General features: G+C 37.0%; 1 protein-coding gene across 3 annotated transcripts in view; it reads right to left on the bottom strand.

Annotated features, from left to right (window-relative positions):
• Positions 1 to 18,487: 18,487 nt before the first annotated feature.
• Positions 18,488 to 24,322, bottom strand: part of ADGRB3 (adhesion G protein-coupled receptor B3) — a 743,632-nt gene continuing 737,797 nt past the window's right edge. For all 3 annotated transcript variants that reach the window (XM_040473868.1, XM_040473867.1, XM_040473869.1), the window contains one exon: positions 18,488 to 21,471. In XM_040473868.1, coding sequence (XP_040329802.1) covers positions 21,283 to 21,471 — 189 coding nt within the window. In that variant the 3' untranslated portion in view covers positions 18,488 to 21,282. The remainder of the gene's footprint in view (positions 21,472 to 24,322) is intronic.

Raw genomic sequence — 24,322 nt, 5'->3', positions numbered from 1 at the left:
TTTGTTTAAGAAAGAGAAGAAGGATAGATTTCTGGAAGGGAAAACCAGCTATCTTTGCCATATTGTCTTTCCTGAATTCATATTCTACTTATAAGGGATGCTATTTATTCAGGATTGATTTTAAGCAGCCTTGCTCTCCTGAACTTGAGGGTAATTTTTTTTTAAACAATCATACTTTTTTCCATAAGCTGACCAGCTTCATAACTACTTCTTACCTCATCACAGGATGTTCTTGGATAGGTCAGTCTCTGATTTCCTCAACACTATTCAGTCAGTCTTTCATGAGTCAGGGATATTGGAAGTGAGCAAGAGTCTCTTGATTTTTATATTAAGTTGTTGATGATCTGTGGTCTTTGAGAGGAAATAATTCCTGTTAGGATTTGGTAAACACTAGAGAACAAGTCATGAGAGAAGAGCAACTTTCAAAATCACACTTGTGGGTTCTCCTGTGTCTCCCATGAACCCTCATTCCTACATGGAAAAGATATGCAGGGTGGGATGGCCCTTCCCAGCACCACACTATTTCTCCTTACTTTTTGGTTGTTTTGCCTCTAACACTATTAGGGCTCCCCTTCCTCTGCCCCTTTATTATTATGTTAGAGGTCACAGTTGGTAGGTCTTATCTCCTGACTCTGCTCTCTTGAAGGTGACATCTACTCTATAAGTTCAGTTGATACCTATTGGCAGATTGTTCACACATGTATTTCTCCAGTGCAGATAACTCTTCTCATTTGTAGACTGACTACTCATCTCCCTATGACATCTTCTTTTGAATATCCTGAAGCCATTTCAAATTTAATAAGCCCCAGATGAAATTCATAGACTCTAGCCTCTCCTTCTTTTATCCACCCTAAGACTTTCTTCAGGTATTGTGTGTTCAGAGATTGTCACTACTACCCATCTGGTTGCAGACTCTAGACATCAGTGACCATTTTTGATACCTTTCTTTTCCTCCCTCCAGATACCCCACCCAATCTAAGTTCTTCTGATTTTACTAAGCAAAAATTAAATCCAATGACTTCTCTCCCTCTTTTTGGCCACCATCTTATCTCAGATGACTGTCACCTTTCACCTACTTTGCCATATCCTAATTTGTCTTTCCCAACTATCCCCACCCCCCCCCATTCACTCTCCAGTTCTGTCCAGAGTAATGTTTTCAAAAGGTAGATCAGAACACATCATGCCCTTGTTTAAAATACTTCAGGGTTCCTCATTTTTTCTTGGGCTAAAGAATTCCATAGAAAAATCTACAATGCTCCATTTGGTGTTGCCATTGCTAAGCCTCAAACTCTTGTGCATTCTTCAGCACATGGCTTATTTGAACACTTCATTCTCTGTCTTACCCTTTCACCAGAAGGACTTGGCACATGCTGATCTCCCCACCTTCTGTTTTTCACCCATGTAACATGTAATGCCTCCTCAGAATATTGATGCTCAATTATTACTATTTACAGATGTGCTCTTGAAGTTTGCAACCGGGTCAGAACCTCCTCTTCTGTGCTCTCATGGCACTGTGTACTAGCACTTCTTTTCTTCATAGCACTTTTTATTTTAGGAATTTCTGATTAACAGCAGTCTTCACCACAAGACTGAAAGCTCCACAAGGTCTGGGGACATATATGTTTTCATCACTGTGTTTCTACCTCTCAGAGAAGTTCTGGGCACACGGGAGACAATGACTATTTGTTGACTGAATGGGTCAGTCAGTCAACTTTAAGGTTAAGGCCTTTAGGGCATGGGTGAGGTTAAAGCAAATCTCCTAAACCTGGTGAGGCAGCATTGGCAGACGTATTTGGACTGGGCTTTGTGTGTATCTGTGGGCAACAGCATATTGGCTGCAGTTTTTACTTGTCCACATGCAGTTGATGGTAACAGAGCTGACTCTAAGCCAAACTGTGAAGTTTTTTTGTGCCTTCTCTGTGTCCTTTGTTTCCCGTTTTGCTCCCTATTCTCAAAGTCTTTCCCTTATATTAAAACAGGAAAGTACCCGCCACTAGATATTTACACTTGTTTTCATCACTAGTCTTCACTTTCTGTGTCATTGTCTCCCCTTGGTATTGATCTTTACTTTGTCACCTTCAAAGTATGACATTTTTAGTATCTGTCTCCCTCTATTAAAACAAGTATGGGTCTGAGACTGGTCATTTTGCCTTTTCTTGCCCTCCATTTTTTAAAGCTTTATTCTAGGAGGGAGCTAGGACCTTACTGGGCCAGGAGCTGCTGGAAACACATTCTCAGGGCCTAAGGAGGGTGAGAAGAATGGGTCCTGTTATCACTGACTTCCCCTAGGACTCAGCTATCAGAACTGCTTAAGATGGTTTGTGTAGGATTTTTCCTGAACAAGAACACTTGGTCAAGTAGATGTGTATGATATGAGAAAATGGCCAGGTTTCATTCTTTTGCATGTAGCTTTCCAGTTTTCCCAGCACCATTTATTAAAGGAACTGTCTCTTCTCCATTGTATATTCTTCCCTTCTTTGTCATAGATTAATTGGCCATATAAATATAGGTTTATTTCTCAGCTCTCTATTCTGTTCTTTTGATATATGTGTCTATTTTTGTGCCAGTACCATACTGTTTTGATTATGATAGCTTTGTAGTATAGTTTGACATCTGGGGGTGTGATGCCTCCAGCTTTGTTGTTCTTTCTCAAGATTGCTTTGGCTATTCTGGGTCTGTATTTTATGTTTATTAAAGTTATATGTACACAAGTTGAAAAGTGAAATGATTCTGTAAGGCTTCCTATGAGAAATAGCAGACTCTTACCTGTTATGCCTATTTCCTATTCTTCATTCAAGCATATATTCAGCCCATATGTATTAAGCAACTTTATATGCCACACACTGCTCTAGATGCTTGGGATACATTAGTGAATAAAATAGACCAACATCCCCATCCACATAGACTTCTATCAGACTGGGGAGGCACAGACAAAAAAAATCATATCATAAATAAGTATACTATTTAGTATGTTTGATGTGGTAGGGGCTGTGGGGGAGAAAATAGAGTACAGGAAAGGGAATCCTGAGCATGGGTAGGAGTTGCAGACAAAATTCTAAAGGCTGCATTGAGAAAGACCTGAGAGAATGAGACATTAAGGTATGCAGATATCTGGGCAGGTTGTGGTCCAGGCAGACCAGAGAGCACAGAACAAAGAAGTAGGCAGCAATGACCGGTGTGCACTAGGAAACCTAGGAAGCTGGTATGGTGGAAACAGTGTCAGCAAAAGTAGAGGAAGAGATGAGAATAGGTAGTTAAGGAAGGAGTAAACCATGTAGAACACTGTGGCCCAGAACAACTTACAACTTAGAACTTTTGTAGCAGTTTCTCTTAAGCCTATTTTGTAAAATACTAGTATTATAATACTTTTTTAGAATATTTGTTTAAGAAAGAGAGAAAGAGTGTGGGCATGCAGGGGGAGGGGGGAGAGAGAGAGAGAGAGAGAGAGAGAGAGAGAGAGAGAGAGAATCCCAAGCAGGCTTCACACTGTCAGCCCAGAGCCCCATGTGGGGTTTCACAAACTGTGAAATTATGACCTGAGCTGAAATCGAGTTGGACGCTTCAGTGACTGAGCCACCCAGCACCCATGATTTTTTGTTTTTAAGAGATAATTTCTTCCCATTTTCAATGACCTGGTTTAACTCTTTCACCTCACCTTACCCACCATCAACACACATTTCACCCCCTCCTTTTCCTAATATAGTTACATTGTAATTTTATTTATATCAAAATCAATGACTCCATTATTATAACCATGTAAATACTAGTCACAGTTGATATGTATAGTATACTTTCTCTTTATCTTTTGATTTCTGTGGAGGTTTTGCTACCTCCATGGTTCTCAATGTGTGGTGTCTGGACCCTGAGGGTCCTTAGGTCCACCAATTCAAAACAGCTTTCACAATAATACCAAGACACTTGATATTTGCACATTAATGGTATTGTAAAATGGTGTATAGAAATGTTACTCATTTCTGGGTATTAACTTTACTGCAACTTTGTAGTATCCTGCAACTTAACTTAGTTCATTTATTACTTCTAGTAGTTTTTTAATGGAGTCTTTAGGATTTTCTATGTGTAGTATCACATTGTCTGCAAATAGTGACAGTTTAAACTCTTTTGACCATTACAAATGCCTCTTATTTCTTTTTCTTGTTTCTTGTTTGTAAAATGGTGTTTTAAAAATAGTGGTAAAACTTCTGGTGATTTTTAGTGCAAATAAAAGCAGTGACATCGAACTTTACTAAAAGTCACTGTGTTATTCTTAGCCACAAAGCATTCTCAGTAGAAAAACAACAAAAACAAAAACAAAGCACAGCACAAATCCAGTTTCACATAAGAAGAGCATTAATGAATCAGTAAAAATTGTTAATTGTATTAAATCTCAACCCTTGAGTACAAGTCATTTTTAGTACTGTATGTGATGAAATAGGAAATACAGGTAAAGTGCCTCTGCTATCTACTGAAGCATGATGGTTGTCTCAGGAAAAGCCACTTTGCAATAGAGTTATAAATGAATGAGCTACGTGTTTCATGGAGCAATATATTTACTTGAAAGAATAAATTACAAATATGCAGTCCCCTTGGGCATTTAGGAGAAACTTTCCTGAAACTGAACAAAGTGAGTTGGTCACTTCAAGGAAACCAACTGACAGTATTTGCTGCCAATGATAACATTTGAGTTTTTAAACGAAATTAGAATTTTGGAAGACTTGTGTCTGCCACCATGAGCTTCATAGCTTCCCAACACTTAAAGACTTTTCTGATAAGATTGGGGGATATTGAGATGCATGAATGTGTTTTTTTGAAATTTTATAAATAAAGTGTTTTAACATTTAGAAGATTTACATAACTCAACCAATATTTTCCAAATGATCAAAGTGTGATGTTACAAAATTATGTTCAGTACAAGATCCATTCAAAGTATAGGATAGATCAATATATTTTAATGTAAAAGAATATGAAAAATTTATTAATATGGTTTCAAATTTGACATTGCAACTAACTTTTTAAAAAAATACTTATTTTAAGAGAGAATAGAGTGTGTGTGAGTGGGGGAGGGGCAGAGAGAGGGGGAGAAAAAGAATTCCAAGCAGGCTCCATGCTGTCAGTACAAAGCTCAATGAGGAGATCTATCACATGAATGATGAGATCATGACCTGAGTTGAAATCAAAAGTTGGACCCTTAACTCACTGAGCCACCCAGGCACCCCAGCAACTAACTTTTAAGATAATCCAGTTGCTGCCTTTTGGTAGTATCAAAGAGTACCCGAACTATCTAAAAAAAATTATCAAAAGACTACTCCCTTTTCCAATCACATATGTGTGTGGAACTTGGTTTTCTTCATATTTTCAACCCAAACAACATCCCACAGTACATTAAATACAGAAACAGATGTGAGAATCCAACTTCTATTCAGCCATGCATTCAAGTATCTGTAAAAAATATAAAAGTGCTATTCTTCTCACTAAAATTTATTTGGTTTTAAAAAATAGATTTATTCCTAAAATATATTATTTATTTTAATAGGTTATGGGTATAATCTTGCCATTTTATTTATTTATTTATTTATTTTTTCAAACATTTATTTATTTTTGGGACAGAGAGAGAGACAGAGCATGAACGGGCGAGGGGCAGAGAGAGAGGGAGACACAGAATCGGAAACAGGCTCCAGGCTCTGAGCCATCAGCCCAGAGCCCGACGCGGGGCTCGAACTCACGGACCTCGAGATCGTGACCTGGCTGAAGTCGGAGGCTTAACCGACTGTGCCACCCAGGCGCCCCATAATCTTGCCATTTTAAAATAAATGAATAAAATTTAAAATGAGGACCTTACATTTCCATATTTGTATATTTTAAATATTTTTATAAAGAAAATTTGGGGATAGACAGTAATTTTTAAGAATGTATAGAAATTTTGGGGTGTCTGGGTGGCTCAGTTGGTTAAGCATCCAATTTCAGCTCAGGTCACGATCTCACAGCTGGTGGGTTCGAGCCCTGCATCAGGCTCTGTGCTGATGGCTCAGAACCTGGAGCCTGCTTTAGATTCTGTGTCTCCCTCTCTCTCTGCCCCTCCCCTGCTCATGCTCCGTCTCTGTCTCTCTCAAAAATAAATAAACATTAAAAAAAAAAAGAATGTATAGAAGTCTTGAGCACAAGAGAAATTTGGTACCCACTGAGCTGCAGGATACGTAGGGATGGCTGTTCCCTCTTCATAGTCCTGCAGCCCTTGTTTCTACCCCCTAAGAACTTCGTACAAGACATGTTGGCTCTCTTGATGATACACAAAAGAAAGAGTACTTTAAGGTTCTTTAGCCATAAGAAGAACTTTTTGATTGCTAAGAAATCTGAAAATAGTTTGTGAATTGAGCAAAGTCCCCATCACTTTTGGCAACCACAGCTCCAAGCATTCTATACGGCTTCATATGGATCAAATACCTAGGACAGGTGTGTGTTGACTCCAAAGCTAAAGCAAAGCAGGAACGTGAACAAATTTGCCAGAATGTTTTTTAACCTTTAATTATCCTTTAATTGTTTTTTTAAAAATATCTTTCTGTAGTACATGATAATTCAGAAATAATTTTCTTGTCAGCATGTTTTCTTTCTTATTTTTTTAAATACTTGAGTGATGATAAGGGGAACTTGGGTGTATGCCAGGGAAAGTTTTGTTCTAAAATAAGTTGTGAAGCTACCATTTTGAATATTTAATTAACATGTTGGTTTTCTTTTGGAAATTGGAGAATTAAATTTGGGCCCACACTGGTCATAAAATTGTGGTCAAACAGTATCTATGAAGCTCTAACTTCAATCATTTGATGAAAAGCAACTTGCCAGATGAAGACCACATTTTATAAAGGGCAAATATTCCTTAAATGTTTTGTCAGAGAACTAAATTGCTTTGTGATAATGGTTATGTATTCTTACATACTCAGTGCTGTTGACAGTGACATTAGGCAGAGTATCTGAATACAACAAGCCCTGCTCTGTCTTAACAATTTAAATCATTCAAATACCTGTCCTTTATGTAAACTTAAAACATTCACTTATGGTTTAAAAAATCCATTACCTGAAAATCTTTTGAAGTGTTCCAGAAAGGTCTAGACTGCAGATAAAGTGGCATGTTTTTTACATGGAAGGAGTGGGATTGAAGCTATCTTAATAATTATTATTACCGGGGCGCCTGGGTGGCGCAGTCGGTTAAGCGTCCGACTTCAGCCAGGTCACGATCTCGCGGTCCGCGAGTTCGAGCCCCGCGTCGGGCTCTGGCCTGATGGCTCAGAGCCTGGAGCCTGTTTCCGATTCTGTGTCTCCCTCTCTCTCTGCCCCTCCCCCGTTCATGCTCTGTCTCTCTCTGTCCCAAAAATAAATAAACGTTGAAAAAAAATTAAAAAAAAATAATTATTATTACCTAGTTAGATAATGTTTATAAATGTAATCACCAGCCTTCATTGAGACAATAAAGAACTGAAGGGAATTTTCCACATTTCTGTAGCAGTTCAAGGTCCAGTACACCTGCTTATAGATGTATTTTCAAATAAACATTGGCAGATTTTTCTTTTTGTACAATGTTCTTTTTCTAAGGACTAAGTGATCCTTGTGTTTCTTTTAGAAATAATAGATCAAACTCTGAAGTCAACAAAACAGGGAATTGCTGCATATTTTGCAAATGTTCCATTCTGTGGGGGGAACCTGGGGTTAATCATTGCACTGGAAATGCTTTTCTAGAGTGCTCTTGACATAGTGTGGTAGGCAAAGTAAGGCTCACACTCAGGATCAGGAAAGGTTTGGAGATTGCTGCTATGACCCTACTGAGCGTCAAAGGTCTGGAGAGGAGAAAGTCAGGTTAGGCAGGGCTCAATTCACCAGGAGCTGACTTTAGGGAAAAAATAACCATTTACTGAACACTATTACTTTAAGTTAGAAAACCTTATTTGAGAAGCCAGATTCAGGTTGGAATCAAATGGAGAAGAGAACTTTTATAAATAAGGCAGAGTAAATCAGTGACTACACCTTGTAAGGATTTGTGTACCTTGTTACTAACTAATATTAGTGATATATCTCACTTCCTCATTGACATCCCAAAATACCCTTTTAGTTTTAGTGATTATATCAGGAAATGAGTCTCTGAGCTGATAATCTATTTTTTAATAACTTAGTTCTTAATAGCTTTTGTTATCCTAGTGAGAAAAGAAAAAGATTTCTTTATTCTCAGAAAAAAAGAGTAAATTATTGTTGCTTGTGGGTATTTATACTGGGCCAGGTGAATCTTACTGTACACTCCCTGGAGAAAGAAAGCATTTTCATATGACATTTCCTATCACATTATGTAACTAGGTTTTGTTACCAAAACATCAATGGACTCCATCCTTTTCTCTGTGATGTGGTGTGCAATGATGGACAGAAAGTGCTAACCTAACTTTTCTTTTCTTTTCTTTTGTTTTCTTTTCTTTTGTTTTCTTTTCTTTTCTTTTCTTAATAGAAACAAAAATTTGTCTTCTTTGTCATAGATTAATTGACTATATAATCATGGGTTTATTTCTGGGCTTTCTGTTTTGTTCCATGGATCTATGTGTATGTTTTTGTGCCTGTACCATACTGTTTTTATTACTACAACTTTGCAGTATACCTTGAAATCTGGTATTGTGACACCTTCAGCTTTATTCTTCTTTCTCAGGATTGCTTGGCTATTCAGGTTTTTCTGTGGGTTCAGCATTATTCTAGTTTTGTGAAAAAATGTTGTTGGTATTTTGATAGAGATTGCATTGAATCTATAGATTGCTTTGGGTGATATGGACATCCTAACAATATTAATTCTTCAATCCATGAGCAAAGAATATTTTTCCATATGTGTCACCTTCAGTTTCTTTTATCAGTGTTTTATAATTTTCAGAGTATAGGTCCTTCACTTCTTTGGTTAAGTTTATTCCTAGGTATTTCATTCTTTTTGGTGCAATTATAAATGGGATCATTTTCTTAATTTCTGTTTTTGCTAATTCATTATTAGTGTATAGAAATGTTACTGATTTCTGGGCACTAACTTTGTATCCTACAACTTTACTTAGTTCGTTTATTACTTCTGGTAGTTTTTTAGTGGAGTCTTTAGGATTTTCTATGTATGGTATCACATTGTCTACAAATAGTGACTGTTTAACCCCTTTTTACCATTACAGATGCCTCATTTCTTTTTCTTGTTTTGAATCCTATGGCTAGGACATCCAGTACTATGTTGAATAAATGTGATGAGAGTAGATACCTTTGTCTTGTTCTTGATCTTAGAAGAAAAGCTCTGTTTGTCACCATTATGAGGTTAGCTGTTGGTTTTTCATATGGCCTTTATTATGTTGAGGTATGTTTCCTCTATCCCCACTTTAAGAGTTATCATGAGTAGATGTTGAATCCTGTCAAATGACTTTTATACATCTACTGAGATTATCATATGATTTTTGCCTTTTGTTTTGTTGATGTGGTGTATATAATGGGACAGATGGTAGCTATACTTGTGGTGAACATAGCATGGTGTATAAACTTGTCTAATCACAAAGTTGTGTACCTGAAGCTAATATAACATTGTATGTCAACTATAATCAAATAAATTTAACAAAACCAATTTGCTAAAATGTTGTAAAAGCAAAAAATGTTGTCAATTTTCAAAGGCCTTCTTAATCAAACAGTAAAACAAGCCATGAATTTCTCCCTTCACACAAAAGCATGGAACACTTTTATATCACTTTAGTAATAAGGTAGCATCCATGAAGAAGGATTCATGTTCTAGGGAATTCTGCCATGGAATACAGAATCACATGGCTTCTTCACTGACATATATTTTCCCAATATTATCTTCATATATTTTGCTAATATGACTAATCCCAGTATTCTAAATTTTCTGGGTCAAAATCTTACATTGGAATCACAGACTCTTTAAGTTAGAGTAGACCTCAAGACATCATATTCAACACTCTCCTTCAGTTAGTAAAGTTATTAGCAGTCCTAATTTGCTGTCCCACTTCCTACACACCTATAAAAATAATTATGTCCATGAACAAATGCCCCCCCCCCCACTTTCCCTATTCTTACTTTCTTCTCCTCTGACACATTTTCTTATCCAACAGATTTTCGTCTCTTAACCATAAGTAATCAGAACATTTGTTCCTTTGGGCCTCTGAGAATAGTTGGCATTTGTTTTTACCACCAGTCAATAGCTGAAGCTGAATTAACTCTGGAAGATAAAGAATCTTAATCATTTATCAGTCCTTTGGCAAAATATAAAAATGGACTTCAAGCAGATTAAAAAACAGCATTAGTTTCTCTAGATACAATATTTCTGTGGTACCCTAAATATATTTCCCTCATGATTTAAACCATTTACTATAGATCCAATTTTCCCCAGACAGATAGGTAAAAAATCTGTATTGGAAAAGAAATTAAGCTTTATTCATTGTTCATGGCAGCAACTGGAACACAGCTGGAAACCTCCTGGAAACCAGTTTTTACAAAGTACTCTATAGCTGAATAACCCTGTTGGTCTCTCCATATCACATCTGCACCTCCATTACCTATCTACTTTTCTTTCCCTTACAATGCCTACCATGCTTGGCCATTCAGTGTACTTAAAATGCTTCTTGGCCTGTCTTTTTGCACAGTGTTTTACCCAAGGACTAGATGCTTTGTAATCCCCATGAGTCTTACATGCTTTTGGCTAGCAGAGTAGCACACATTTGTTTCCTTGTCCCCAACGTGCTTTTACATATGCCTTTTATATTTCTCCCAGTTTAGCTGTCAGTTCTCATTCTCATACTCCCTCCTTCTTCCCTCCCTCTGCCTCTCTTTCTCTTTCACCCCCATCCACCAGCTGCTAAAAATAAATGGTCATGTTTTTAATCCATTTGTTGCTGAAAAACAGTGATCATCGTGCAGAGTAGTAAATTGATATTCATTCTCTATATTTTTGAATGCTTCTTTTCCACTTTTATAATTTTTTTCAACAGCAGAAAAACTTTGATATGTAGAAATTTGAAACTTATGTAAGTATAACCTGACAGGACAAAGGGAATCATTTCTAAATGATTTTAATTTGTGTATATGTGGTTGTGAGTAAGAAGTAGAATGGATTGCTCAGCCTCCTTCAGCCTCAACATAGCAACTGTTGCTGGGGCAGACTTTGCTTGGCCAGAGGGTAGATGAGCATATACACTTTTGCAGGAAAATGATGTAGGACTAGGCAGATGCCTGTCAATGCCTACTAGCTTTCCTTAGATGCATAAAGGAAGCAAGATTTCTTCTCACAATAAAATAATTTTCAAAGAATTTTCTTTTTGAGTGTCAAAATGATAAATTCTGAAAAATATCTACCATGCTAGAATTATAACTTTTGAAGTTAATTATACTAATTAAAAGAGGGTTGGGAAGGTCTCTGCACAGCTGTGGTGAAGTGAAGCATTTGAAATTGTGGACAAGGGCTAGCATCCGGCTATATAAACACATGGTTGTCATAATGTCGATGTTAACAGAAAAGATGTGCAACCTCAGCTCTGAGATGTCCCAGAAAACATGTTGGGTAAACATATAGGCAGAGGGTCTCTGCTTGGGCTCTTCAGAAATCTGAATGCAATGTGGTTATTAACAACTTCTTGGCTATTCCACAAAAGCACTTAGAGAATTATTATTTTTAAAAATATATAAAAAACAATCTCTAGGGTATGATTCTCTTTTGACACCTTCATAAAAAAAGATTAAGAAAAAAGACCACACCCCTAATCACAATTTAAGTATTTTTAAAAGCCCAATAAAGTTTCCCATTAAATAAATGATCTACTCAGTCAAACTGTGTTGATGATAAATGCCTGGTCCCTGTTTAGGAGTCCATAGAATGAATTCCTACAAAGTGCCCTCTAGTTTGTTGCCAAACTTGGCAGTGATAGAGATTGTTTTTGACTCTTCCTCTGTGCCTTTCTGTGGCAAAAGAAAAGCACTTGACCCACCCTGCAGCTGGTGTCCCATCCCAAGCACCACTCCACCTAAGTCAATCAGCCTTGGTATAGTTTCATATGCACCCTCTCGTGTTTCCTTCTTTAAGGTAGTCTGGCAAATGAGCTTCCCAGCAAATGAGGACCCAGAGTGGTAACAGTTCAGGGCTGATAGTTAACTGGAGAGTTTCAATACAAAGCATGGCAAATGGCATGCTTTAGCCTTGTACCTCTCCATGAGGAAAAGTGGGTCCAGTTATCACCTGTCTGATGGATGACCAAAAATGAAATCGTGTAAATAAAGTGTTCTATCCAAAGTCTCCCATCAAACAGGCCATTTGATGTGGCTTATCTATCTGGAGTTTGGATCTAAGGAACTCTGGAAGTGAAAAGGAAATGGATAGTTTCCAGAAAGCTGCTACATTCCAAAATCATGACACAGAGTAAAGAAAAGTCCTCAGTGGAACAGCTTCATGGTGGAGGTTTGTTCCTGGTGGAGGTCATTTGATCACAGTGATTTTTGGAAAAAGTGGCAGCTGAATCTGTCATCTGAAGTGATGAGATGACTGGACTCTGAAGAAGGAGGAGGCTCTGCCATGAATTTGCTCCACTTTTTTTTTTAATGTTTATTTATTTATTTTGAGAGAGAAAGAGAGAACAGGAGCATAGAAAGGAGCAGAGAGAAAGGGAGAGAGAGAATCCCAAACAGGCTCTGCACTGTCAGTGCAGAGCCCAATGCGGGGCTTGATCTCACAATCTGTGAGGCTTGATCTCACAAACTGTGAGATCATGACCTGAGATGAAATCTGACTGACTGAGCCACCTAGGTGCCCCAAATTTGCTCCATTCTTGATTCCGCTTTTCTGATCCATGGGTCACTGGGAAGTTTAGGCAGCAAAAGTTCTCACCACTTTCTTTCAGTGTTCAATTTCCCTCTATTCCCATGAAAGGGAAAATTGGTGAGGAGCTACCACAAAAAAGCCCTGGGCAATCCCCACCACCTACCACTCAGGCTCAGACATGAGATATTAAAGATATTACATGGTCAGAGCTTGTACTGAAATATATCTAAAGCCATTCAAATTAATTTGCTTATATAATTCAAATGACAACTATGCATTATAAATCTGTAATGATATTAAACTATATCTGTAAACATTTCTGGCCAGTTTGATATTTGTATCATTACAATTATTAAGCCTGCCATGGGATAATGCTGAAGAAAGTTATTGGCATAAATTTTTTAAGAACAACATGCTACTCCTCTCAAAATTGGAAATATTAATTGCTAGAAATTTTGTCCAAAATTTAAGACAGTTTGCTACAGGGAAAAATCACAAGTCTGGTCTTCTTGGGCCAATATTTGAGAGAATTCTAGTAAGCTTTGGATACGGCTAATCTTCCTTTGATGATTATTATGCTCTGTTTTACTTTGATGGGAACTGTATGAGGAGATAAAAACATAAATCCTAAGGCTATCTGTAGCTTTTTTTGTTTTGTTTTTACCTTTATAATACCCTGGATGATGATGTTTATACATAACATATGTCTTAATTTTATCTTGAGACCAGTTTGTGGTAATTGACTTTCCAAGGGTCAGAGAATTTACAGTGGGAAAAAACCAGGCTGTGTCCTAGCTCCTTCTTCACATTAATGACTTGAGACTACTTCTTGATGAACTATCTTACCATCCCTCTTCCCCAACTTATAGAACAGAAAGATATAAATAATCTCCTGTAGTACCCGCTCTGAATATGACTTTATGCTCACGAGATAATATGGCCGTAAGTGATCTCTCACCCTCTGGTGTGATCATTATCTGCAAGCATGACTTTAAATGCACAATTTCAAAGCCCTAATTACAATTTTTAGTAAATATATAATTGAGTAATTAATACTAATTTGTTACCTTGGGTTATGTTTCAATTGTAGTTTATCCTACAAGATTCACTGAAAATTAAATCACTTCCAAGTTAGATTTTCCATACATACCAAACTAAAAAAAAAAAAAATTAATGAACATAATGTGGTTCAATAATCTGATGACCATATTCTCTAAGCATAAGTTATTATTTTGATGTTCTATGATGTAGAACTTTGGGATCTCAGTCTTTCATATGCCCTTGTGTTGAACCAAACCTAAGTCTGTGTTTTGAGGAAGTTCTTGGTGGTTCTTCCTTGTACTATTTGTACTATTTTGTGTCAGGGGGAGTGGTCTTCTGGATATCCATCCGTATCTCCTTCATCCTACCCTTAATTCTGCCCTTAATTCACCCCAAATACTTGCCAGCAAGTTTGACCTTGAACTTCATGCTGCCGAAAAGCGATTCAATTTTCAGCAGAATTATTTGGAGCTTCAACTCTGGGGCTAAACTGTGAGGATGAATCGTGGGTTTGCCATTTGTGATATTGGCAAAATTATGGACCTCAGTTTATTTGTAAAATGGAAATAATGACAGAACTTGCTTTAAAGGTTAATTTGTTGGCTTAAATGGATATTTATAAATAGTTGTAAAGTTTCATAAGCACTAAGAAAGCTTGAAAGTATTACCCAAACCTCTGTTTTGAGAAATTATATTTATGGGTAATTTCTTGGAGTAGAATGTTCTCTTTTTTATTCAGCCATATCATGGGATAACTTTGTACTTGTAGCACAGTTTTTTGACTTTGTGAAAAACTGTTTTCAGTGATTGTATTTTGGGCGTTAAGTATCTACTTGTATTAGGATTCTCCAAAGAAGCAGAACCAATAGGATGTGTGTATGTATGTGTGTGTGTATGTGAACATAGATTTATTTGAAGAAATTGAGTCATTACTTGTGGGCCTGGCAAGTCTAAATCTGGAAGGCAGGCTGGCAGCTGGAGACCCATGAAAGAGTTGATATTGCAGCCCTAGTCTGAAGACTGTTTGGGGGAAGAATTTCTTTTTACTTGGGGGACCTCAGTCTTTTTCTCTTAAGACCATTAACTGATTTTGTGAGGCTCACCCACATTATGGAGGGTAATCTGTTTTACTCAAAGTCTGTCTAGTTAAATGTTAATCTCACTTGAAAAATACTTCACAGTGACACCTAGATTGGTGTTTGACCACTATCTAGATACTGTGGTCTAGTCAAGTTGAGACAAAAATTAACTATCACATTTCCTTTTAGGAAAGAACATAAGAATCACCTTTATAGAGCTCAGAGGATTTATAAAGAGGTTATTGATAAAGAATTTAATATGTAATTCAGCATGTTTTATGAGAGGCACTTCTTGGTTGGTCTTCTGCTTCTGTAGGGGAAATGCGGGTTTTTATCTTAGGAACACTGTGAACTACATAACTAACTGAGGTTTCCATGTGTACATTAGTCACTGGGTAGCTCAGAGCCATCACTTGGCACAGCTCCAGACAGCAGTCTAGGACCTTGAGGCATACATTTGAGGTACTAAATTAGTCTCTGTGTCACTTTGATTGTCTTTGCTCATATTATTTATATATATAATCAGTGTCTTTTCCAAATGTTCCCATTACGTGCTCTTCTTTCTTTTCATTATAAATACATCAAGTTATTGTTATTCTATTTGTTGGTCTGTGTGTCCCCTGAGATGCTAAGTCCCTTGAAATAGGGACCACATTTTGTTCACTGTTGAATCACCACTTCCTAATACAGTATCTAGATAGCAACCAGTTCTAAATAAGTATCTGTTGATTAAATACTGTATATATTTTATAAACACCTTGAATCTACTTCAGGATAAAGCACAGCATACTTACTGCATAAAACTATCTTCCAATCTCTATAAAATACCCTAGGAATTTTAGAAATGAAATTCTAGATTTGAGAGAAAAAGAGGCACTAGATAATGCTAGGCATTCGTCTGGAAAGTTGACAAAACTCTGAACTAGTTAAAAGAATAGGATTGGAATGCTGACCTTCAATTCCGATCTTTGTGACTCTTCTCTCTGGTTGAAAATTACTTATTAAGGGGCACCTGGGAGGCTCAGTAGGTTGAGCATCTGATTTTGACTTAGGTCATGATCTTGTAGTTTGTGAGTTCAAGCCTCACATAGGGCATGCTGCTGTCAGAGTGTCAGCCTGGATCCTGCTTCAGATCCTCTGTCCCCCTCTTTGTCCCTCCTCTACTTGTGCTTTCACAAAAAATAAGTAAATATTTTTAAAAAATAGAAAAAGAAAATTGCTTATTAAAAGCAAGCTGGCCCCTCTTACTGGAGTTTCATGGTTTTGGTGAGGAGTAAGTTGTACTCACAGACACCCCTCAAAAGGCTTTAAGGCCTTTTACATAGGTGGTTGCTATCAGAAGAATCATTTTCACCATGAATTGCTGGTCTTTATGTAACACTAAGAAATGCTAGATGTATCTGGCTAGGTGTTTTGAGGTGACTTTAGTGGATGAAACTCATAGATGAGTCTTATCAATTTAGCTGTTTTTCAGGTGTTGATCTGTTAGTTTACCTATGATCAAGAAGGCCTAAATATTCCCCTTAGCTTAACTAAACTTTAGACAGGCTGCTTCACTCTAGACCACTGGCCTCTCAGACTAGAAAGTCAAATGGTATAAATGTACAAGCAGGAGTCCAAATCAAGAGATTGTTGGTAAACTGAGATTAAATAAAATTAGGTGTTCTTCCCTAATTGGTAATATTTACCATTTTGACTTTGGGATTATTTTTGTTTAAAGAGCCATAGCTATTGTCTAATATGAGAAAATCCTTTATTAATCACTACTAGCTGCACATTAATTTTTGAAAAAGTCTTTTCATTCCAGTGGGCTTAGTTTCTTCCCCTATGACAGTGTTGAACTTTACCTGAGCCCTATGCGCTTGGAAAACAGCAATAGTCAGGAAGTCCCCGTAGCCTTTCATGTTCTGTGAAACAACTTACTGCAAAGATCCACCCTTCTGTCATTCAATAAGACTCTCAGATGAATCCCCTGTATACTTGTGACAAAGTCAGAAACAGACCCTCCAAATTCCTATTCGTTGTCTCAAATTACTAGGGCAATCATTTGTTCCCACTGACCAGTCTGAACAAACTACTTGCTAACTTAACTTGACCAAACTTCAGTTAGGTGTCTTGCTTTCCACAGGCCCCTAAACTCTGGCCCATCCTTGAGTTTAAATAAGTACTGGAAGACTAGCCAAGCACTGGAAGGTGGAACAATCCCCCCCCCAGAGTTGGCTGGCCACAGAGAAAGACACTTCTTGTTCAACTACCTGATCACACCATCTGCTCACCCTTCTTCCACATCTGGTTCTTTCTAGTCTTGTTGACTCTTCCCTGTAAAAGAAGAGTCCTTTCTGCCTGGCATCTGAGATGCTCCTAGATTTTACAGTTGGAGTGTTCTCCGTATTGCAATAGTCTTTACAAATGAAATTTCTCCTTACCTAAGTCTGAATTTGCTTCTTGACACCTGAATATAATTGCCATTTTCATTGACTAACCAAATTTCTTCTATCTCTACATTCTGTGATTCTCACTTCTGTTGTTGCCAGCCCAGTTATGGATTTAACTACAGAAGTGTTTAGGGGAAGATGATTTTGTCATCCTAGAAAATTTTGTGCAGACTGACATGCTGAAGATATATTTGTTTTCATATTCTTCAGCGAAGTAATATTAATTTATAGAATTTAATTGATTTTGACATAGGTAACTTGAAAAAACTAAAACTTGTAACATTTTCCAAGAAGCTGAGAATGATTTAAAATTTACAATCTAAATTTTCTGAAGCAGTGGTTTATTGACTTCAACTTTTTAAAATTGTGACTGTATGTTTTTAGAGAGTTCTCTGAAGCCAGCCTGAAAGTTCAGGTTGGCCTCTCTCTTCTGTCTCCTGTTGCATATGTGCAAGTAATCACCAAACTAGTGAAACAACAACTACATTTGAAGAGGATTTGCAAGGTAAAGTGGGTGCAATAGAACCACACAATGGACTATAGAACCAAATCTATTTAAGATCGCCTGCTATTTTACTTAGCCATGCTTTTCTGCTACAATTAGCTACTGGCCTCACTGCCCCCATGGCAGCTGATGATGCATGTTTTCTGTTTTATGCCTCTACTACCAGCCTGAAGAACATCTCCATGGAATTTGTGGTTATTTGATTTGGGGACTTAATAATCTAGGAGGAACAGTAGAAACTTCATGGTACCATGAGAATGACCCCAGAGTAGAAGAAAGAGGATGTGGGCTCTAACACTATGTGTGTTATTTACTTATGGTGATCTTATGTTGCTTAACCTCTTCTGAGTCTGTTTCTATAGAATAATTAACTCCATCTTCATGTGACAATCTTAAGGGCAAAAAGACAGTATAGGGTAATAAGAGCTTTTAATGTTGAAATATTTTTACTTTCACATTTGTATTTTCCATCTTTAGTAGATTGTGAGCTACCTAAAACAGAGGCCCTATATTCTTCCATCTAGCATAGAGGCAAACACGTCATAGTTATTCAGTAAACACTTTTGGATGAGCAACTTGCTGTGAATGCATGACTGGAAGCAATGCTAAAATAAACTCCGCCAACAATTCAACAGACATTTATTGTGTGAACATTATTGTGCTAGGTCCCTTAAGAGATACAAAAATGGATCAGACATGAATCCTGCCCTCTAGGCACTTACAGTCCACCAGAGGATATCAGAAATGTGTTTAAATAACAAGGTAGAAGTTTCTTTAAAAGTTCTAAGAGAGGTACAGAAGCATTGCCATAAGAGTTAACAGGAGAAATTATTTTTAGCTTGGAGAATCATGAGAACTTTCACAAGGATGAAATATGAGGTGTACCTTGAAGCATAGAAAAAATGAGGATGTGGGGGAAGGGGAAGGGCTACCTCTCCAAGGGCCCAAAGATCTTGGCAGGTCAAGAGTACAGTGGGCTCAGGACTCAGAGGGAATGGCCCAGGGCTGTCTAAGGGGACGGCTGCGAGGCAGTTTTGGCAGAGGACGCAGATGTACGTGTGCAGTGGAAACTTAGAAGGAGTAGACTCAAAAGAGAGCTTCCTTAAAATTAAGATTACTTGATACTTATTGACCTGCCTGTACTTTTTCCCTTCTAGATTAAAAAACAAACAAAAAGCACCACTACAACTTGGCATCTCTCTTAGAGTAACAAATAAGTTACCCTAACATTTTCAAGTATGCAATTTCTGGTTAATTTTCATACAGTAATATTGAGTTACTAGAACTGGAGAAAAATAGAAGTGAAAAAAATATAAGATTTCATTTTATGGCAGTGACTGTTGTAGCTTTACAGGAAATATTAGTCTAATATATTGAATTTGTTTTTTAAACACAGAATTTATGTTTTCAAATATATGCTTATTAAGGGTTTTTTCCAATCAAGATCTTACAGTTTGAAATGGGAAACTGCCTACATGGTTTTCATTCACTCAATGGGTCACTGAGATGGAGCTAAGCCTGAGTACACATACGTATATCTACACCTACACATAGGTCTGTACATATACATATATGTATATATATATGTGTATTTATAGACACATGAATATAGGAAGAGAATGAGAAATTGACTAAATATTTCTATCACCAGAAAGTCATCTTATAAATTTAATAAGCATTTAATATTACAATAACATTATAATTGGCATGAAGTTTATTCTATAGAAAAATCACTCCTTATGTTATATTCTGATGTTGCTTTTATTTTTTAAAATATGGTTAAAAATATATTTTTAACATCTTTACATTGAGAACATTATAAGTATCTGACAGGAATTCAGCCTGAGCTGGGCATTTTTAAGGCTCTAGCTTAGTGGTGCACTTGAGTGTTGAAGCACCTTTGTCTCTGCCTGGACTCATGGCCTTCAGGGCCGGGTCCCCCAGGTCATGGGTAGCCGGAGCCAGCTCACTTGGGTTTCTGACAGACCACAGAAGACCATGCAGCTTAGGTTTAACGACAAACTAATCTAAATAAACATTCTCGGAAGTTTGAAGACCCCGATCTCCTTTCCACTCCCTATAGTTCCTCAGCCTGGAAGTCACAATCTCATCATCCGTTAAAAGGATGGCAAAATTGCTGAAATCCTTTGTGCCATGTTTCCTTTCATGAGACTTTGAGAAAGCAGGAGACATCACCGGTGTGGCTTTCCACAACAGAGGACACTGGGGGCCCTTTTGTAGTCAGCTCACCTCAGACTTCCCACTTTTCAACCAGAGATAAAGCGTCTACCAAACACATCCACACCCCTTTTCCTTCCACTAGAGAATATACAGATAAGATTTTTTTAAAGTCCTGAATAAGTTCATTTTTTGTGTATGCTATGAAGAACTATCGTACAAGTAGTTTCTTTTGTGAAACATGCAATGGACTTCATTACTTCTAATAAACATTTTCCCTGTATTATGTTTTGTATGGCAACGTACTGTGTCCTACCAGTAGTTGTCTTTTTGCCACAAAAATATAGAAAAAAACATAATATTTAGGTAAGAGTATGATGGCAGATTTCTGACAAGCCCCATTTACATGGTACATTGTTCCAAAGGATGTTTGAGTAGAAAATACAGAAGCACTATACAAACCTACTATTACATTTGAGAAATCATTAGCCTCAAAGGAGTAATAACGGTATGCTATTAAAACTGTGAATACATTTTCAGTATCTGTATTGAAAAAAAAATTTTATAAAGATGTAAATTTCTGTTCAACAAATCCAAAATAAAATGCACTAAAAAACTGATATGTAGACAAAAGTTTATTTACACCATACAACATTTTAAATATTTTATACACAGTTGCAGCAGAGAAAGCTACTCAGAGCTTTCTAGAGAAAACTGCAATAATAAAGATGTGAAATATATTATTCATATAAAAGTGAGATTATTACTTTATTGCATTTAAAGCAATGAAGAATGTAGCTCAACAAACATTCATTTAATGACAAAAACTTTGCTTTTATATTATAAAGTAAAAAGTGTAGTAATGGCCAAACAGACTGTTATAAACTTTAAAAACTGCATAAATATATACATTGTGCTTCATGGTGAAGTTTTTTGAAAACTAAACCATATGAAGCGGTCACAACATGAATCGTTGCTTGAGGTTTATCTATAAAGATTACCTTACAAATCCATTCCACGGGTACTTACAACACAGGATGGTCAGAACTGTACACCTGGTCCTCTCTCCACTAGCCTCACTAGTGAGAAGTTCCCACACGCAAACACCACTGACACTTGGCACATGAAGGTCCTGACAGAGCATAGTCACACTGTCCAGATAGAAATGTCAGGCTTCCCAAGTCTTAAGTGTCAGTGCAAGAAATTTTTTTATGTCCACCTCAGTCCATTTTGACTTTGTTAAACTTCTGTTTGAAAGTCACCCTCCTGCACGTCCAGAGGCAAATTCAGACACTTCTCCCACTCTGCTGGCCTCAGTTCCAAAGCGTCCTTTGCCTCTGTATCTAAGACATTGATTGTGGTGTAATGTTGGTATTCACTGGGGTTTTTGAAAGTGTCCCATGGATTCTTGTTTGGTGCTGGGTTTTCCTGTTGAGAAGAGAGGAGAGGAAAGTCATTTATCTGATGACAAGGATTGCCACTTGTTGAAGTTCCCAGGAAGACAGCATGCTTGTGACCTTAATCCAGTTTGTATGATTCAGAGATGATTTGAAATTGTGGCCAGCTGCAGGAAATGGTTTTGATTTTAGTTTTCTTTCATTGAACAAACTGATGAACACCTTCTTTATGTTATTCTAAAATTTTCCACTAATCAAAGGAATGGAATCATTTTTGGAAGGCAAAGTAGATGATGTTTTGTTTTCAGTGTCTTGTGAGATGTCAGTATAGCTCTATACTCAGCTAGGAGGGAGCGTTAGTGTTAAGACTAAATGTAGAAAATCTGGGGTGCCTGGGTGGCTCAGTTGGTTTAGCGTCCAACTTTTGATTTTGGCTCAGGTCATGATCTCACGGTTCATGGGATCAGGCCCCATATAGGGCTCTGTGCTATCAGCACGGAGCCTGCTTGGGATTCTCTCTCTTCCTCTTTATCTCAAAATAAATAAACATTTAGATGTAGAAAAATTAAGTATTTTGGCTGAAGCTTTGGTGAGATAAACAAAATTTGAGGATATGTAATGGGGCGTATTATGTAATACGAAAAACAGTCCCCAAACTGGCCATAACTGAATTTCATTAACTTTGCTTAGTTACATACAGATCCAAATTCAAGAAATTATCCTTTTTTAGAATATTAAAATGCTACTGTGTCCCTTGTGTAATCTATTTTCTTCCCTGCTGTAAGTTCCCCACAACTTTCTATATATTTGGGTAGCACACTAATTTAGCAAAAATCATTCTTCCCTTCAAAGAGTACAGATTTTTGGAAAATATATCCAGCAATATAAGGGGTTTTAAATAATGTCCACAGGCCAGCCTTCATTATGTTTCATAGTACACACCCTCTTACTACCTAAGATTTAAGATCTGCTTAATTATGACTCCACTCAGACCTTCCATGTTGTAGGGGCTCAATAAATATGAATAGACATTATTCAAAGTTTCTATAGCCTGATATTTTGCTAAGATTTAGCAGTGAACTTATTTTACATAGTGTTATTTAAATCTTTCTGTAAAATGAGGGAATTTGAATGTGATAGACTAAGCTGAATAACATCAAAGAACAAGAAGGAAATCATGACTGAATTCTCTTTAGACCAAGTTAGACTACAACACTTAACCAGCTATAATTGTTGAATGTGTCCTTTATTCCTCCCCCTTCTACCCTAAATTCTAGCCTTCAACTTACTGTAATTAATTAGCAGGGAGAACATAAAACAGGTACTGGAATGATTATCTGGGTTCCCCTGACTATATTAAAAATCATTCTCAAGTATAGATCAACAGAAGAGACAAACTATAGAAATATTTATCATAACTAGAAATTAAATTATACCCTTCAATACGTTAGACAGTTTTTAACACTTATTAGCCTTAATCATGAGGACATACAAGAAAATAGCTACTTGTTAAGACATGATAAAATTTTAACCTTTAGGATATGTGCACGGGATTAATTCTGATTTAGTCTATTATCCTAAAGTATTATGAAGTGTATAGTCTTGTAACTCTTCCCTTCCCCCTCCTTCCTTGCTCCCTTCAACTAATATTTATCAGCTGCTCTGTGCTGGGCATCATATTAGACACTAGGGAGAATAAAGATGGAAAACCAACATGGTTCACTAGGAAGCATAAGATTTAAAGCCTGACATGCGCAGATCCAAATTCCAGTTGTTCTGTTTCATATGAAGGTAATTCTGAGTAATTGACTTGGTTTCCATGAACCTCAACTTTAACGTTGGCAGAACAGAGATATACTTTGTATTGTGGGCCAAAGAAATTGGCAACATGTGCAGATTACCTATATAGTGGGGTTGCAAAAACAAAAAAGTTAAGGGGCCTAGCATAACACCCAGTATTTAGTAAATGGTTACTATATATAATAATACTTACCATAAGGTGTTTATAGTTAAATGAAGGTATAAAATATATAGTTATATCTGTGTCTATAATCTAGGAAAAGTGTGGAAGGAGGACAGATAAGGGTGGAGATAAGGCTTCCTTTTATGGAAAGCATATAAACCTTTCTGAGAAAAGTGACATTAGAATTGTCATAGAAGGATGAGCTTGGTCATAAAGACGTGTGATTGGAGGTTGGGTGGCTGAACAGGCATGCATACTGAGAAGTAAAAATCCACAGACCATGCAAATAGGACCACTCTGAGAACAATTTATTTTAGTTGGAATGAAAAAGAACAGAATAAATAGGTAGAAGGTGAACTGAAAGCCAGATCATAAGGGACAATGTATTCCAGGGCACTCAATTTGGAATTTACTTTGTAGGCAATAGGGAATGGTTGAACATTTCAGGGCACTACAGTGACCTGAATAATCAATCACTGATTGAAAGGTTCACTGATGTGAATTCTGCTGAATCAAGCCACAGCAAGGATTTATCCATCTTAGACAAAGGCTGTGTCTTAAAGGAGCTTTCTGGGAATCATTAGTTTGACAAAGTTCAATTAGTTCAGTCCTAAAAAAATTCAAGGTATCAAGGTATTTGCTCATTTGCTTTGAAAACAGGGATTTCATTATGTTTGGAACAGATGGGGTTTTCCATTTATATTTTGAAGATCAAGCACCATGGATCCATGAACTAAAATGATGAGTTTAAGACTTTGTCACAATGTCTAGACTCTAATTTCACTGTATTATTGCCAATATATGACTGATTGAATTTCTGAGAGGTTCTATTACTGGGTAATAATAAGGTTGGCTTTCTTATTCATCTCCTCTGGCCTCCCATGGTATTCCCAATTGTACTGTGGTTCTTGCCATTGTT

Source organism: Herpailurus yagouaroundi, unplaced genomic scaffold (assembly GCF_014898765.1).
Source record: "Herpailurus yagouaroundi ecotype Mexico unplaced genomic scaffold, PumYag 139, whole genome shotgun sequence".
Lineage (NCBI taxonomy): Eukaryota > Metazoa > Chordata > Mammalia > Carnivora > Felidae > Herpailurus > Herpailurus yagouaroundi.
The sequence above is the reverse complement of the archived record's forward strand: the minus strand, read 5'-3'. Positions and strand labels throughout refer to the sequence as shown.